The sequence below is a fragment of the Rana temporaria genome, chromosome 10 (assembly GCF_905171775.1).
Source record: "Rana temporaria chromosome 10, aRanTem1.1, whole genome shotgun sequence".
Taxonomy (NCBI): domain Eukaryota; kingdom Metazoa; phylum Chordata; class Amphibia; order Anura; family Ranidae; genus Rana; species Rana temporaria.
The window spans coordinates 133,147,433-133,166,364 of record NC_053498.1 but is presented as its reverse complement, the minus strand read 5'-3'; the positions used below and the strand labels follow the sequence as shown (position 1 = coordinate 133,166,364).

At 44.3% G+C, this 18,932-nt stretch overlaps 1 protein-coding gene across 1 annotated transcript in view; it reads left to right on the top strand.

The window, feature by feature from the left end:
• Positions 1–200: 200 nt before the first annotated feature.
• The window catches only part of LOC120915630 (indolethylamine N-methyltransferase-like), a 36,121-nt gene continuing 17,389 nt past the window's right edge, over positions 201–18,932 (top strand). Inside the window, exons 1-2 of the mRNA XM_040326299.1 lie at positions 201–406; positions 3,199–3,406. Of these exons, the coding sequence (XP_040182233.1) occupies positions 256–406; positions 3,199–3,406 (359 nt within the window). The 5' untranslated portion in view covers positions 201–255. The remainder of the gene's footprint in view (positions 407–3,198; positions 3,407–18,932) is intronic.

Here is an 18,932-nt window from a genome sequence, read left to right as displayed (position 1 = left end):
ATCAACAAAGCGCTACACTTGAAAACAACAAATGTAAAAAAAAAGTCTGGTCTTTAAGTGGTTAAACCTTTGCAAACTCAGGTGACAGTCATACCTCAGTCAGCACTATCCCCATGACTGCTTTATAAATATGTTTTATGATTATATTACAATAAAATGTAACCACCTTATTTCAAAAGAATATAATTAGAACTCAAACATTAAAGCTTAGTTGAAAGCAGAAATCAAAGAGGTGAAGTTCAGCATTGCAGGACGATGGATTCCACATCACCTAAACTCTATCATGTACATGGAATGGATTCCAGAAGTTATCTGGATTTATATTTCTCTAATAAGAAGGACATGGTCTTTGCAGAGGATACTTTAAAATTTCCAATGGCGTGTCTTCACTATCTGCTCAGCACCGGTATGTACAGCATATATTGATATTTTTAACAAAAAAAAAGAATGTTGTTAATAAATCTGATGCCGCGTACACACGACCATTTTTAATGGACTAGAAGAAACTAATTTTTTTTCAACCCGATTATTGTTAAACCGGCCTTGCCTACACACAATCGTGAAAAAAAAATGCTCTAGCAAACATCGGTGACGTACAACATGTACAACGGCACTATAAAGGGGAAGTTCCATTCGGATGGCGCCACCCTTGGGGCTGCTTTTGCTGATTTTGTGTTAGTAAAAGATGATTCACGCTTTTCAGTCTGTTACAGCGTGATGAATGTGCTATCTCCATTACGAACGCTAGTTTTACCAGAACGAGCGCTGCCGTCTCATAACTTGCTTCTGAGCATGCGCGTTTTTTTCACACGACCATTTTTTACGACGTTAAAAACAACAACGTTAAAAACGACATGAAAATTTAGAGCATGTTCTAAATATTTAATTGTGTTGTGAAAAATGCTCTGGAGCCCACACACGATCGTTTTTAATGACATTAAAAAAAAAATCATTTTTTACACCCCGAAAAACGGTTGTGTGTACGTTGGCATAAGAGTGTTAAAAAATATATATATAAAAAAAAAGAAAAGAGTATCACTCACATAAGTGGGAGTCCCAATAGTTCTGTCCTCACAGCTTCCTATTGCTGGTAGAGGAGGAATGCTTTATTTCTTGCTCAAAAATCAAGCTGTTTCTATAGAAAAAGTTATTCACCTCACGTTGGGTTCTTCCACATTTTGTTGTGTTACAACCTGTAATTGAAATTGATTTGATTGATATTTTATATCACTAAGGTACATGAAATTAAATTATATTTGTAAATAAATAGCAAAGATCAACACAAAGAAATTGGGTTTCCTCTGGAGCAACCAACTGATTCAGTATAATTGGTTGAATGAAGTCTACTTTTGGATAATTAATGTTCCTGTAGTAAGCAAGTCCAGGATAAGAGTTTTGACAAGTTCCAATCAAGGTTGGGTTCTAGAATTTTTTTTAGAAACTTCTCCAGTGGGTTTTAAAAAAACATTTTATTGTGAAAAGCTGTCTTGGGTGCCACTTCCATGGGAGGCAAACAACAACTTCAAGATTAAGCCTCATTTACTCCATCAAATGGCACAATGAAGGGATTGAGAACTCCAACTGAAGGTGGAGAGGTCAACAGTGTTAGCCTAATCCAAAGAAGATTATTGTAAAACAGACCATAAACTGGTACCACATTATGATGAGACAATAACAAATGATTATTTATTTCTTATGACTGTTTTATTTGTTGAATATGTCACTCTTAGTCATTTTATTAACACGTTTCATGTATTTGCGTTTTTTTTTTTTTTACAGATTAAAAACGTCTCTTCATGTTATTCTATTAGGTGGATTCATAGAGAGTTAGGCCGGCGTATCAGTAGATACGCTGACCTAACTCGGAATCTGCACCGTCCTAAGTTTAAGTGTATTCTCAAACTGAGATACACGTAAACCTATCTAAGATACGACAGCCTGCGCCGTCGTATCTTAGGGTGCAATATTTAGGCTGGCCGCTAGGTGGCGCTTCCATTGAGTTTGGCGTAACATATGTAAATTACTAGATACGCCTATTCACGAACGTACGTGCGCCCGTCGCAGTAAAGATACGCCGTTTCCGTAAGAGATACGCCACCTAAAGATAAAGATGCCCCCTAGGTGGCGTAGCCAATGTTAAGTATGGCCGTCGTTCCCGCGTCGAAATTTGAAAATGTTACGTCGTTTGCGTAAGTCGTCCGTGAATAGGGCTGGACGTAATTTACGTCCACGTCGAAACCAATACGTCCTTGCGGCGTACTTGGCCGCAATGCACACTGGGATATGTACACGGACGGTGCATGCGCCATTCGTAAAAAAAACTTCAATCACGTCAGGTCACCCCCCATTACCATAAAACACGCCCCCTCAGCCTAATTTGAATTAGGCGCGCTTACGCCGGCCCCATTTACGCTACGCCGCCATAACTTAGCAGGCAAGTACTTTGTGAATACAGTACTTGCCTAGCTAACTTACGGTGACGTAGTGTAAATACGATACGCTACGCCGCCGCAAAGATGCGGCAATGTACCTGAATCCAGCTATATGTGTCCACATAGGCTTTTAGGAGCTTTTAGTGGCATAGGCATTTTCAAGCTGCAACAAAACCCAGGGCCAACGCGTTCTTGAGAAGCAGAGTTACAGCTGAAAAAAATGCCTGACGCGGCTAAACGCATGTTAATGCTGTAAACAGCATCAAGCATTTTTAAGCTGTAGTAATTAGAGTGGAAAATAGAAGAGGGCAGAGAAACACTGCTAAACACTAACGTGGCTAAACGCAGCTAAATGTGCATTAACGTCAATGCAAAACGTTTTACGTTGTAAAGTCGCAGTGGAAATCACACAATTTTGAGGTCGCACAAGTGTGAATGGAGCCTAAATGATCAGAACAGATGTAGAGCAAAGTGACTTTTATTCTGCAAATGTCCTCTGACCCCTATACTCTCATTACCCTCTCTCTCTCTCTGCTCCTTGCTCATCTGGTGCTTTCATATATGGAGGATAATGTGACATATAATGGTGGCTGGCAGGGCAGGAAATCCAGAGCCATATTATATATTGGTTGGGAACGATTTATTAAAGCATTTTTCACCTAGCACTGTCATTAAATGCCAAATGTTATGAAAAGGTGAAATCTCTTTTTTCGCAGTGAAATTAGTTTCGGGTAAGATAACATCTGAATCTCTAATATTCCTCCAGGTCGAGTTAAGGGTACGTTTTTGATTGATATCAGCGTTGGTTCCATCATTCACCATCTTTATTCCGCCTCCAATTTCTTCAAAAAAATCATCCTATTAAAATTCCAAGAGAGATGTATCATGGAACTGAACAGATGGCTACATGACCGTACCGGAGCATATGATTGGTCGCATACATCATCAGCCGCAGCTGAGTTAGAAGGAACGAGGTGACTTGTCCCCTAATGATTCCTCACTTTCTAAATTTTCCTTCAGGTTTCTTTAAAGGAAACTTATATTGTTTTTGAGTATATTTAATTTATTAAGTTGTTTAAAATATAACCTTTTTTTTTTCATGTTTTTAGTCAGGTAACTTTGAAATATTGTATTTGATAAGTTCAAATCTATGGTTTTATCCAGTGGATGAAGCTCTCAGCTCTTTATAATGTTTTTATTTAGGCTCTCCTTATCTACTGTGTTGAAAAAGCCTATTCACATTGGGCCAGATCCTCAGCCAGCGGTGCAAATTTAGTTTGTCCTAACTTATGTCATTTAAGTTACGTTGCCCTAAGTTGGTGTCGTAAGTGCCGTATCCACAGCGCATTTGCGTCTAAATGTGCGCCAGCGTAACTTAAATTCAGAGGCGTAAGGCGGGGTTTTGGCAAGTGGGAAGGAAGTGGGCGTGCTTCATTGTAATGAGCCGTGACCCCATGCAAATGAGGCGCCGGCCGTACTGCGCATGCGCGCACGAATCGGGACCTCACTGGGCATGTGCAGAACTGATCTCGGCGCAATCAGTGAGATAGGTAAAAGGCCAAGTGTACTTAGTTTGAGGATCGCCCTGTGTCTAAAAAGCACCACACACACACACTTCCCTTGCAAAAGTATATCCCATTGTTCCCCTTCCATGAGCAATTTGCTTCTGCTCTGTTTGTTTGTGTGTTGGTAAGTTGTGTTTGTGAGAAAAGTGTTTGAGGAGTTGGAGAGTCTAGTTGTTGTTTGTTTTTGAGAAGTGTATTTATTTAATTTGTTTGTTATTGTTTTTGCTGATTGTTTTTTGGTGTTTGTTTTTTGGTGTTTGTTTTTTGGTGTTTGTTTATTGGTGTTTGTTTTTTGGTGTTTGTTTTTTGTTTGTTTGTTGGTGCGTGTTTGTTTTTGAATTACTATTAGCTGTGTCCTTGTGTGTTTAGATTTTGGTTATTTTTTTGTGGTATATATTTTTGTCAGGTTTTTGGGTGTGTATTGTAGATTGTTTGTCGGGTGTGTTTGTTGTTGCTGGGTGGTGTATGAGATGCCCCCCAAACGCAGGAAGCTTAATTTCACCCTGGGAGAGAAGCAAATTCTTGCTCGGGGCATTGTGAAATATGGGCGATTTCTGCATGGCCCTGAGAGCCAGAACACCACCCCGGCCAGGAGGAGGCAGCTTCTTAAAAAAATCACCGACCAGATCAATGCGGCGGGGGGGGGGGAGACTAGGACCCCCGCTGGCATACAGAAAAAAATAAATGATCTGAGAAGCGTCGTCCGGAATAAGATGGCAAGGATCGACGCCCATACCAGGGGCACTGGAGGAGGGGGACCCTGCCCAGTCAGACTGACGGAGGAGGAATGGGCAGTGGCCCAGTGTTTCCACCCACAGCAGGTGGTGGGCCTGCCTGGCTATACGTCAGATGTTCCTAGGAGGACAGGTAGGTTTTTTTGTTTGTAAAAATGAAAGGGGTAGTGGCGCTGTCTAGAATAGAGGCTGAATGTATCTAAAAGGTACAGGTGTGACTTGTATGTGATCAAACCAAGTGAAAAGAATACAAGTGCCTGAGTGTGATAGTATGTGGTAGCCTAATTGGCATATAGTATACACTCTGAAAATAGTACAACAGGTGTGCAAACAATTGGCTATTAAGCCGCAAAGGTGGTCACACAATGTGTGAAATATAAGTTAAGTGATGCAAAAAGGTTACAAACTTATATATATCAAAATAAACCGCTTCAGAAGACGTAATCAATACGAAACGTGCGTAAAGCGGATACACGCACACCCACACGCACTGCCGGACTGATCAGCTGTTACCCTGTTGAGCGCGCGGCGTTCCCCAGCTGGAGACGACACTCACGATCTTACCGGATAGTAGTGCTGTGCTGGGAGGCTTATGCTTTTGCATACTGACTGCCTATCACTCTGTTTTTATAATTTATCCCCACCAATTGTCCTTATCCCATTAACCCTTTGGAAATTGGTTTTTAAAAAAAAAAAAAAAACGTTTATTTTATGTATGTTGTATTGCACATGCCCCAGCGGTAGTGTTAATAAATAAACCCCCCATTTTTTGAACATACTGCACCATGAGAATATTTTTTTCATTGGAGGATCCCCGGAACTAATAAATAAAAAAGAAGCAGAGCCATTCGGGCTAGGACATCTGTGCATCCATAGGACCTAGGAAGATCGAGATCGCAGCTGCTGGAGATCCTTTCTACTTGCACTTTACCCCTGCAGGGGTGAGTGTCTTTGGTGAGTAGGGACCCAGGAGGGGAGCACCGGAGCACTGTGCGAATCCACCACTGCATTTTGTGATTCACCACCCTTGTGGGTGCACCAGTTCACGGACACTTATCTATATATACATTTTCTTATGTTTATTTTTATCTTTATTTTTTGACATTGTGTGGACTATATATTGTGGTTGCTATATCTAATCATTGGACTTATGCATTGATTTTTTTGATTATAGCCTCATTTGCATTTTTTGCTGAGTTACACACTTATTGGTATTTACCACTCTGCTGGTACATATACAATTTTGGATTTTATATTTTCGGATTCCACTTATCGTTGATTGACGATCACGGTTTATTTTGATATATATAAGTTTGTAACCTTTTTGCATCACTTAACTTATATTTCACACATTGTGTGACCACCTTTGCGGCTTAATAGCCAATTGTTTGCACACCTGTTGTACTATTTTCAGAGTGTATACTATATGCCAATTAGGCTACCACATACTATCACACTCAGGCACTTGTATTCTTTTCACTTGGTTTGATCACATACAAGTCACACCTGTACCTTTTAGATACATTCAGCCTCTATTCTAGACAGCGCCACTACCCCTTTCATTTTTACATTTAGTTTTGTATCCCCTAGGGGATTATACATCAGGGGGGCTGCAGTCTTCACCATCACCGTTTTTGAGTCATTTCAATACCAATACCACCCTAGTTCATTGCTCCACCCTTACATACTCTCTCCTAAGCGCGGTACATCTCCCTTTTGTTCAGGTTTTTTTGTTTATTCTCTGTTGATTAGCATGTGTGGGTGGGGGAAGGGAAGATGTGCCAAGTGTGTGGTTCCTCAAACATGTGATTGTTTTGTGTCCTCCACAGATGGCCAGGAGGTTACACGCCAGGAGGTTACACGCCAGGAGGTTGGAGGCCAGGAGGTTGGAGGCCAGGAGGTTGGAGGCCAGGAGGTTGCAGGCCCATCGGGCCAGGCTGCAGCACCACCCCCAAGACAGGCTGATGATGAGTCCCAAGAAGGGCAGGATTCCCCAGGGGAGGGGATTGGCCAAACCTCCACTCATGAGGAGGTTGAGGGGGAGGAGGTTGAGGGGGAGGAGGATGAGTGGGAGGAGGATGATGAGGGGGAGGAGGAGGAAAATATGCAGATTGGCCGGGAAGTCCTCCTGGCCACTGATATGATGACCTTTGAGTCTTCCCCTGAGACTACCCCTGAGGCTGGCACCAGTCAGGCCACCATCAGGGGTAGCCCCTCCCACTTCTCCCCCAACAGGCCTCCAGTCACCAGGGTCACTCTCTCCCCTCCTCCAGGCCCGCAAGACTCAGCGGCAGCCAGGGGGACAACCCAGGAGACCGTGGCTGTGGGCGAGCGTCTGTCGGCCAGTGTGGTGAAGGACAATGCCCGGCAGACCCGCATTCTTGGAAAAATACTGGAAAAACTTACGCAGATGGAGCACAGCCAGGGTGAAATGATGGAGGCACTCGGTGATGTGGCCACCAACTCAACGGCGGTCATTACATGTTTGAATGACATACAGACCGCCACAACGCGCGTGGCCCATGAGCTGAGTGCCCTGACCCAGGCTGTGCAGGACAATACAAGGTCTGGCCAGGCCAATGCGGCTGCCCTCACTGCCTGTCTCACTCGCATTGCAGGGGCCATGGAGGGCAGGCCAGCAGGGGCGGCTCCTCCTTCCCCAGCTCAACCCCCCCAGGAGGCTCCTCCTTCCCCAGCTCAACCCCCCCAGGAGGCTCCTCCTTCCCCAGCTCAACCCCCCCAGGAGGCTCCTCCTTCCCCAGCTCAACCCCCCCAGGAGGCTCCTCCTTCCCCAGCTCAACCCCCCCCCAATGGACATCCTCCGCGACGGCGTGGCCGTGGCCGTGCCCCTGCCCGTGCCCCTGCCCGTGCCCCTGCCTGTGCCCCTGCCCAGCCAAGGCGTAGCAATCGCCGCCGCTAATAAATTTGCTGGGATACTTTTGTTTTTTTGTTTATGCATTTTTTTTTTTTTTATTTGGTCTTCTGTACTTATGATTTGATTTATGTGTGTGAATGATGTGTGAATGTGGGGGGGTGGCATTCCTAAGAAATTAAGGTTGTCACCCTCAGTTTTGGTGGAGAAGGGATCCCCAGGACCAGGGAGAAGTGCAATCCCAGGTTCCTGAATGGTGTATGAATGCACAGTGACATAATTGGAGCCGTGGCGTGGCGTTACTGCTCCCAAGTCCCAAAGGGGGGGGGGACTTGGATCTAATCCAATTCGATGTGCATGTGATGTGTCTGTGCAAGGAACCACAGTGGTGTGCATTCATGCATTATCATTGTGACTTTATTGATGTGCATTTACAGGGAAAAGATACATTCTTATTGTGACATTAATCATGTACATTTACTGGGAAAAAATGCCTTCTGCAAGGCGTCTCCTAGCTGCTGTGCCCTCAGCAGACCGGGTACAGTTGGTTGGGATAGTATTGCCTGGGTCAGGGGTCAGGTCATCACATAAGTCAATATGCAGTCCCCTTCTGAGGGCAAAGTTGTGGAGTATACAACATGCCCCAATTATTTGGCACACAAAGTCAGGGGAATACAGCAGGGTACCCCCAGACTTATCCAGGCATCTGAAGCGGGACTTCAGAAGCCCAAAGGTCCGTTCAACCACTCCCCGGGTTCGTATGTGCGCCTGGTTGTAGCGTTGCTCTCCTGGGGTTTGGGGGTTCCTGAATGGGGTCATTAGATGAGGTCCCAAGGCATATCCTGAGTCACCTGTAAGGGAAAAGACAGGAGGATATTAGTCATGCATGTGCCCCTTGTGATGTCAGCATCATGGGGGGGACATACCTGACACACATGTCACTCACCAATCAGCCAGCTGTCTCCATACATGTTCTGGTCAAAATCTCTTGAGATCTGGGTCTGCCGGTAAATATAACTATCATGGCAGGATCCAGGAAATTTAGCACAGACGTGCCAGATGAGGCCATGGGCATCTACGATGACTTGCACATTGATGGAATGCCAGCCTTTACGATTCCGGAACATGTGCTCAGTATCATGGGGTGGTTGTAGTGCCACATGGGTACAATCAATGGCCCCGATGGTGCGTGGAAATCTGGCAATGTGATAAAAGTCGGTCATGGACTTTAAACGCTGATCCTCCTGGGTGGGTTTTTGAAACTGATTTCCCATGCGCCGCAGGATTGCAGGGACCACTTGGTGCACACACCTGCTGATGGAGGATTGTGCCATCCCAGCCACGCCTCCACTTGTGCGTTGGAATGAGCCAGTGGCCAGAAAATGCAAAGTGGCCAGTACTTTGGTGAATGGCTGCAGTGCATGGGAGCGTTGGGTTGGGCTGGTAAGATCATCCTGAAGTATTGTTGTTAATTCCAGGATGGCCTCACGGGTAAATCTGTAGTTGCGGTAAACTTCAGAAGCAGGCATGCCAAACAAATCTTGCCGTGGGCGGTAGACCCTCTCCTGTGCCCTCCTCCTCCTCCTCTGTGCCCTCCTCCTTCTTTGTGCCTCTATATCGACTAATGCAGCTAGTATCATTGCTGGTCCTGGCATTTTGGCAGAGAGATTTCAGTCCTGAACGTGTGTGTGCTGAGCTCTTCCTGAATGGTGTTGCTTCAGCAGACATTCAGACGGCATGTGTAAAATTAGGGCTGCTTTTATAAAGTGTAAATTCCCACCAAAAAACTAACAGGTGCGCACAGGGCGTAATCTACGGCGCACACACTTAATTCTGTGGATCGCCCTATCTCCCTCATTTGCATCTTTGCCTATCAAATAAAGCGGCGTGCCTAGCGTAATTTGCGCACGAGAATGCGCCGGCGTAATATTTTTAGGTAGGACGGAAAAGCCGGAATTTCAGGCGCTTCTCGTTTTGAGGATCGGGCGCAAAGATACACGCCGTGTAAATTTAGAAAAATCGAGTTAAGTCGGCGTATCTCTTTTGTGGATCTGGCCCATTGTTTAAAGTAGAAGTGCAGTCAAATCTAAACGTAACCCTTCTCTTACCCCCATTCTAAGCCTTATACTAACTACCCTGTAAAGGAATGATGTCTATACTTACCTATTCTGAGTCCAGACCGACTACAGATGCCCCATAGTAAGCCTATGGTTAAAGAGTAATCACCACTCAAGGTCAGTCTCTACCTTCACCACTAGTGTTGAGCAGAATATGCCATATTCGATTTCACGATATATCTCGAATATATATTCGAATATTCGAGATATATTCGCTAAATTCGAATATTCGTGATATTTTATCGAAATTAATTGATTGCGATTTTTCGCTATTGCGAATGCGAAAATAATTGCGATTTTTTAATAACTGCGGTAGGAGCGCTCTGATTGGCTCAGAATATTCGTGATATTTTATCGAAATATCGCAACATGCGAATGCGATATTTATTGCGCAATTTCGAGCTATGCTGGAGGAGCGCTCTGATTGGCTCAGAATATTCGTGATATTTTATCGAAATATCGCAACATGCGAATGCGATATTTATTGCGCAATTTCGAGATATGCTGGAGGAGCGCTCTGATTGGCTCAGAATATTCGTGATATTTTATCGAAATATCGCAACATGCGAATGCGATATTTATTGCGCAATTTCGAGATATGCTGGAGGAGCGCTCTGATTGGCTCAGAATATTCCTGATATTTTATCGAAATATCGCAACATGCGAATGCGATATTTATTGCGCAATTTCGAGAAATGCTGGAGGAGCGCTCTGATTGGCTCACTCTGAAATCGAATATTCGAGATATTTTAACGCAATTTCACAAAATGCGAATGCGAAATTGATTGCAGATATTTCGAAAACTGCTGTAGCAGCACTCTGAAATCGAATATTTATGATATTTTAACCAAAAAACATATTGCGATTGCGATTTTTCGATCGCGCATGCGCAATTGCGCGAACAACACGCGACCATTTCCTGGAGCCTTGCCAGTTTCCAACTTATGATCGCAGCGCAATCACACAGCAACATGGTTGGAAGCAATTTCACTAAGTCTGAGGAAAAGTTGCTGATTTGTGTAAGTATTTTGACCACTGTTATTTCATCATCTTCAACTGCATTTTAGTCTAGTTTAAAAGTTAGTATATATGATCAGATATTAGTATTTCACAAAAAATGTGTCTCCTGCTTTTACAAAACTACAAGTCCCAGCATGCCTGGACAGCTGCAGACACCCTGGTTGGCAAATGTGTATTTAGGCACTTTTCCTTGTTATTTAGCATAATGAATTTAACATTTTTTTGGACATAGGACGTATGCGAACGTCCTGACTTCAGTGTCCTCAAGGCCCAAGGACGTTCGAATACATATTGCCCTTTAGATGTTGCAGAACTACAACTTCCAGCATGCCTGGGAATGCTGGCACTTCTAGTATTGTAAGTTCTGCAGGCCCCCATTTTTCAGGCCTTTATGCACGGGTCTCTAAACTGTGGCACCCTAGATGCAGCAAAAGTAAAATTCTTAGCATGCACTGACAGACCGTGGCTGATGGGAGTAGTAGTTTTGCAACAGCTGGAGGTGGACTGGTCTTGAAACCCAGAGTTAGGTAACAAACCCGTAGTGTTTTGCAACCATTCTGCCTCCAGCTGGTTTTTTTCTGTTGAAAAGCCTGTGGCGTGCAAAACAAAACCCAAAAACTCCACCCGGTGCAAGGAAAAATTTGCACACACCTAAAGAGTGACATCACAAAAAACTGCGACGGTTGCATACGTCAGTGGTCCTCCGAAAAGGTCCCGTCTCTGACCCCCCGGGGCGTTAGGCTCCTGACAGGGAAAAGAGTTACTGTGGTCCATACAGCCGAAGCCATATGGACCCATCTCGGTCCAAGCAGCGCAATCAACACGCGAACAACACGCGACCATTTCCTGGACCCTTGCCAGTTTCCAACTTTATGATCGCAACGCAATCGCAGAGCAAGATGGTTGGAAGTAATTTCACTGTATCTGACGAAAAGTTGCTGATTTGTGTAAGTATTTTGACCACTGTTATTTCATTATCTTCAACTGCATTTTAGTCTAGTTTAAAAGTTAGTATATATGATCAGATATTAGTATTTCACAAAAAATGTGTCTCCTGCTTTTACAAAACTACAAGTCCCAGCATGCCTGGACAGCTGCAGACACCCTGGTTGGCAAATGTGTATTTAGGCACTTTTCCTTGTTATTTAGCATAATGAATTTAACATTTTTTTGGACATAGGACGTATGCGAACGTCCTGACTTCAGTGTCCTCAAGGCCCAAGGACGTTCGAATACATATTGCCCTTTAGATGTTGCAGAACTACAACTTCCAGCATGCCTGGGAATGCTGGCACTTCTAGTATTGTAAGTTCTGCAGGCCCCCATTTTTCAGGCCTTTATGCACGGGTCTCTAAACTGTGGCACCCTAGATGCAGCAAAAGTAAAATTCTTAGCATGCACTGACAGACCGTGGCTGATGGGAGTAGTAGTTTTGCAACAGCTGGAGGTGGACTGGTCTTGAAACCCAGAGTTAGGTAACAAACCCGTAGTGTTTTGCAACCATTCTGCCTCCAGCTGGTTTTTTTCTGTTGAAAAGCCTGTGGCGTGCAAAACAAAACCCAAAAACTCCACCCGGTGCAAGGAAAAATTTGCACACACCTAAAGAGTGACATCACAAAAAACTGCGACGGTTGCATACGTCAGTGGTCCTCCGAAAAGGTCCCGTCTCTGACCCCCCGGGGCGTTAGGCTCCTGACAGGGAAAAGAGTTACTGTGGTCCATACAGCCGAAGCCATATGGACCCATCTCGGTCCAAGCAGCGCAATCAACACGCGAACAACACGCGACCATTTCCTGGACCCTTGCCAGTTTCCAACTTTATGATCGCAACGCAATCGCAGAGCAAGATGGTTGGAAGTAATTTCACTGTATCTGAGGAAAATTTGCTGATTTGTGTAAGTATTTTGACCACTGTTATTTCATTATCTTCAACTGCATTTTAGTCTAGTTTAAAAGTTAGTATATATGATCAGATATTAGTATTTCACAAAAAATGTGTCTCCTGCTTTTACAAAACTACAAGTCCCAGCATGCCTGGACAGCTGCAGACACCCTGGTTGGCAAATGTGTATTTAGGCACTTTTCCTTGTTATTTAGCATAATGAATTTAACATTTTTTTGGACATAGGACGTATGCGAACGTCCTGACTTCAGTGTCCTCAAGGCCCAAGGACGTTCGAATACATATTGCCTTTTAGATGTTGCAGAACTACAACTTCCAGCATGCCTGGGAATGCTGGCACTTCTAGTATTGTAAGTTCTGCAGGCCCCCATTTTTCAGGCCTTTATGCACGGGTCTCTAAACTGTGGCACCCTAGATGCAGCAAAAGTAAAATTCTTAGCATGCACTGACAGACCGTGGCTGATGGGAGTAGTAGTTTTGCAACAGCTGGAGGTGGACTGGTCTTGAAACCCAGAGTTAGGTAACAAACCCGTAGTGTTTTGCAACCATTCTGCCTCCAGCTGGTTTTTTTCTGTTGAAAAGCCTGTGGCGTGCAAAACAAAACCCAAAAACCCCACCCGGTGCAAGGAAAAATTTGCACACACCTAAAGAGTGACATCACAAAAAACTGCGACGGTTGCATACGTCAGTGGTCCTCCGAAAAGGTCTCGTCTCTGACCCCCCGGGGCGTTAGGCTCCTGACAGGGAAAAGAGTTAGCAACGCATATCTCCCCTATACATGTATCCTGTGTTGTTAATAATATATTCATAATTATGCAAATGATAATGGCTGCTATATTTATGTAAAAAAGGTGGCGACCGAAATGGCAGGATATAAAATCTGTCATGTTACCCCTGTCATTGATTAATAAGGCGAGAATGCTTCCAATTGTTGAATAGCATACATTTACGTCATATATCCATAAGGCTGTCAACAAAAGTATTACAATATACTTTGTTCTTCATCTTGCAGAAGTTCCTGGAAACAGGATACGATGAGCTGCGGAGGCAGCAAGAAAAACAGGGAGTTATAAGCTCCCTGATTGAGAAACTAGGCGCCCAAAACGGCGAAGAACACACTCGCATGGCGATCCTCAAAAAGTGGTCCGACCTGAAGAGGCGCCAGATGAACCGGGTCAGGCGTATCCGGAATAAATATCATCCTGGTAAGTTATTGGTCACAGTTATGTTTTTTTTCCCCTAAAGTGTATTTTGTGCGTGTACTCGAGAGAGGAGCCGGACTGCAGGAGTTGGGAGTAGGCAGGCCTCCCCCAGAGGTAATCTGCCACCTTTCTCCATGCCCCGGGTGGCAATGGCGGGTGTGAGGGGGTCCTCCCACACAGACCGTCCTACCTGCTCCGCTTCGAAGCCCAACGGGGCAGAGGGACTCCCTATAAGGGAGTGAGAGGATTTGCCCGCTCAACCAGCCCCGTTAGTCCTTCGCCTCTCTTTTTAGAGACCGCATGGTCAGAGTGCGTGCATGTTAACCCAATTGCGAGTGCGTGTGTAAGTGTGGTGGTTTTTGTGGGAGGGAGGTGGGCATACTAAGCGCAGGCTTACCTCGCATAGCACACCCACCGGGGGCCGAGCTGAGACCACCAAACTCAATTCACATGTAGCCGAGAGCGGGATCCGAACCCCTAGCTGCAGAGGTGAATGGCTTGTCAGCGCAGTGGCAATCGCGTTGAGCCAGCCCGGGTCCCTTGGGGACAGTTATGTAAGGTCATATGTAATTAATGTAAGGTCAGATGTTGTTAACCAAGACGCCATGTTGTTGTAACATATATCACCACCAGCCAAGGTATTCATAGTACTGTTGGAAAAAAACATGGGACAGCAGACAGGAACACAGAAGTTATGTGGGAACATACTTTTCCCATTGCTTTGCATGGGACTTTAAACAAAAAGCCAGACCCTCACCAATGGGGTTAGTTAAGGGATAAATTAACGATCCTATACTTTAAGTGGACGTATAGATAACATGTGACCAAGTGTTATCGAAATATCTACAGCTGTTATGAAATAACATGTATTTCCCATAGAGTTGAATGGGACTTTAAAGAAAAACCCTGACCAAGGCAAATGGGGGTGGGTAAGGGTTAAACCACCAATCCTATATTTGTGGCTGACATATAAGTAACCTGTGTGCCAAGTTTCATGTAAATATCTTTAGCCGTTTGGACGTGATGGTGGAACATACATACATACATGCACACACACGTTGAGTTTTATATATATAGATTCCCACTAAATTCCTGTGTTAGGCGTGGGGTTGTTATAGTAATCCCGTGTACTCCATCAAGTCCTTTTTTTAACATGAGATCGTCTGAACAAAACAAAGGAGACAAAAACAGCTCATTTTACCATGGTGGTAGCCCAGCTCACGCTCAGTCCCCTGTAGTGCCCACAAGACCCTTTAATATAACATTGTCCCATTGGTTAACTGTCTATATAAATTAATTTGTATTCATATACAATACAGTAGAGTACACAGAATTTGCATACGTCATTAGAAAACATTTTTATAATATATGAACATTGTGTTATTATAGGAGCTCCGCTACCAACTGTGCGCCCCAAGCGCACAAGGCGACAGGCCGCAGAGGAGGAGCAGGAGGAGGATGTGGAAGAGGAGGAGAGGGATGAGGAGGAGCAGCCAGGGCCATCCACATCACCACCCCCAGCTCCTGTGGAGGAGCAAGAGGAGGAGCTGCACCCCCCCCCGAAACTTCTGGTGGAGTAGTGGGTGACGAGGAAGAGGAGCAGGATGAGACGGTTAATTTTACCATCAATCAGGAGGGTAAATATGTGCACAGAGATTAATAAAATTTCAACAATAAAATGTAGCTCTAAAAATGGACAGCATTTAAAGCAGGGCTGTGGAGTCGGTAGATAAATTTTTCGACTCCGACTCCTCAGTTTTATGTACTTCAGACTCCGACTCCCCGACTCCCCGACTCCGACTCCTCTGTATTAATATGCGAATGTATTTTATAGATTCCTTGAGGGAAAGAAACGCAAACTACCACAGGACTACTGGCTGGGAAGCCAACAGTCTACTGTATTGCACAGTTTAAGCAAAAGACAAACACAATGAAAACAATCAAGTGACTGGATAGTAGCAGCAGGCTTAAACATCAGGAACATGATCTTTAACAGTTCAAAAATACAGACCACATTATTTGGCTGTTTTAGAACAAAAACAAAGCTTATCTATAATGAACCAAAAAAAAAATATGAAAAACCTAGAAATGGTTTATATTAATCTTGAAATGTAGTTCTAGGCTTAGCAAATGCAAATAAATGCAATGTAGAGTTCTAAGGAAGAGAATTGCCTCTGCCAGATCCTCTTTCATAGAGTCTCTTAAGTCCGACTTTATTATTTTTATGGCTGAAAATAATCTTTCGTAACGGTCTTTGAAATCCAAATGTTTTTTTCTTATATCCTAACAGTTATAAAAAAGCTCAAGGGGAAACAAGCTGCCATGAAAAACATGACGCAGAGAGTACTGGCAAATGAGCAGCAGATACTTTTTTTGACGCGCCAAAATCAGCAACTGGTGCAACAACTGGCGAAAAACATGGATGAGGTGACAGAGCTTCAGAAGTTAATGTCTTAATTTTTTTTTTTTTTTTTTTAATAAAAAATGTTATATTTTGCAAAGGTTTCATTTCTTATTGAAATTGTTAGTTTTTTAAACACATCTAACTTCACATCTAACACATCAACATCAACATCAACATCAACACATCTAGCTTAATAATAACCGAAAACATTTTATACTATTACTAGCTGAATACCCGGCGTTGCCCGGTCTTCCTATCTTAACCTTTTGGGGAGGAAAATCATAGTAATATAAATATACCCATCTTTTATATAAGGGTGTTGGTAAGGGTTAATTTAACTGTTATATATTTTTATTTGGCATATAAGTAATATGTATAGCGGGTATTATTGAAATATCTCCAGGCGTACAGAAGTTATGTGGGAACATACATTTTCCATTGATTTGCATGGGACTTTAAAGGAAAACCCCGACCCTCACAAATGGGGGTAGTTAAGGGATAAATTAACTATCAGTGGTATCAGTGAACAGCAGTGGTAATAGGAGTATATAGAGTGGGAATTAACTTTTTACATAGGTGTCTTGACTGAGCAGCAGCAGCAGTAGTAGTAGTAGTAGATACAGAGTCATATCACTTGGGCAGGAGGTGCCATGATGAACAGCAGTGGTAATAGGAGTATATAGAGTGGGAAATTACTTTTGACATAGTTGTCTTGACTGAGCAGCAGCAGCAGCAGCAGCAGCAGTAGTAGTATTAGCAGTAGTAGTTGATACAGAGTCATATCACTTGGGCAGGAGTTGCCATGATGAACAGCAGTAGGAATAGGAGTATATAGAGTGTGAAATAACTGCTGACATAGGTGTATTGACTGGGCGGCAGCAGCAGCAGAAGCAGCAGTAGTAGTATTAACAGTAGTAGTTGATACAGAGTCATATCACATGGGCAGGAGGTGCCATGATGAACAGCAGTAGGAATAGGAGTATATAGAGTGTGAAATAACTGCTGACATAGGTGTATTGACTGGGCGGCAGCAGCAGCAGAAGCAGCAGTAGTAGTATTAACAGTAGTAGTTGATACAGAGTCATATCACATGGGCAGGAGTTGCCATGATGTACAGCAGTCTTAATAAGAGTATATAGAGTGTGAAATAACTGCTGACATAGGTGTATTGACTGGGCGGCAGCAGCAGCAGAAGCAGCAGTAGTAGTATTAACAGTAGTAGTTGATACAGAGTCATATCACATGGGCAGGAGGTGCCATGATGAACAGCAGTAGGAATAAGAGTATATAGAGTGTGAAATAACTGCTGACATAGGTGTATTGACTGGGCGGCAGCAGCAGCAGAAGCAGCAGTAGTAGTATTAACAGTAGTAGTTGATACAGAGTCATATCACATGGGCAGGAGGTGCCATGATGAACAGCAGTGTTAATAAGAGTATATAGGGTGTGAAATAACTGCTGACATAGGTGTCTTGACTGATCCAGAGGAGTCATGGGAGAAAATCATGTGGTCAGATGAGACCATAATATAACTTTTTGATCATAATTTCACTAACCGTGTTCGGAGGAAGAATAATGATGACTACAATGCCAAGAACGCCATCCCTAATGTGAAGCATGGTGGTGGTAGCATCATGCTTTGGTGGTGTTTTTCTGCACATGGGACAGGGTGACTGCACTGTAGTAAGGAGAGGATGACCGTGGCCATGTATTGCGAGATTTTGGGCAACAACCTCCTTCCCTGAGTTAGAGCTTTGAAGATGGGTCGAGGCTGGGTCTTCCAACATGACAATGACCCAAAGCACACAGCCAGGATAACCAAGGATTGGCTCTGTAAGGAGCATATCAAGGTTCTGGCGTGGCCTAGCCAGTCTCCAGACCTAAACCCAATAGAGAATCTTTGGAGGGAGCTCAAACTCCGTGTTTCTCAGCGAGAGCCCAGAAACCTGACTGATGTAGAGAAGATCTGTGTGGAGGAGTGGGCCAAAATCCCTCCTCCAGTGTGTGCAAAGCTGGTGTAAAACTACAAGAAAGGTTTGACTGCTGTAATTGCAAAGAAAGCCTACTGTACCAAATATTAACATTGATTTTCTCAGGTGTTAAAATAGTTATATTCAGCACTGTAAATACATCAGGTCCGGGGCTCCATCAGGGAATGCATGACAAGGGACCCTTCAGCGCCCTGAACCGACGACGGGTGCCAGAAAGTCACCGCCGATCCAGGACTCATTCATCTTTATGAATGTGAGTCTGTCCACGGAGTCTGTGGACAGACGGGTCCTCTTGTCCGTGACCACCCCACCTGCCGCGCTGAATGTCCGCTCAGATAGTACGCTGGAGGGGGGGCAAGACAATAACTCCAGCGCATACTGAGCGAGCTCGCGGCAGGTGTCCAATCTGGCAACCCAGTACTCCATGGGGTCGTCGGTGCTCATACTGTCAGAAGCACCGACGGACGCCATGTAGTCTGCCACCATGTGGGCCAGCCGCTGGTGGTGACTGCTGCTGCTGCTGGTGCTGGTACTGGGTCGCTCGGTTTGGAAGAACATCCTCATCTCTTCCATTAGGTCCCCTGCTCGGCTGCTGCTGGGTGCAGCCACCTGCTGGGTGAGATGAGGGGGGACAACTGGAGGCCGGGGAGTTGCCTGCTCCAACCGTCTGACAATGCCTGCCTGCAGTTCCT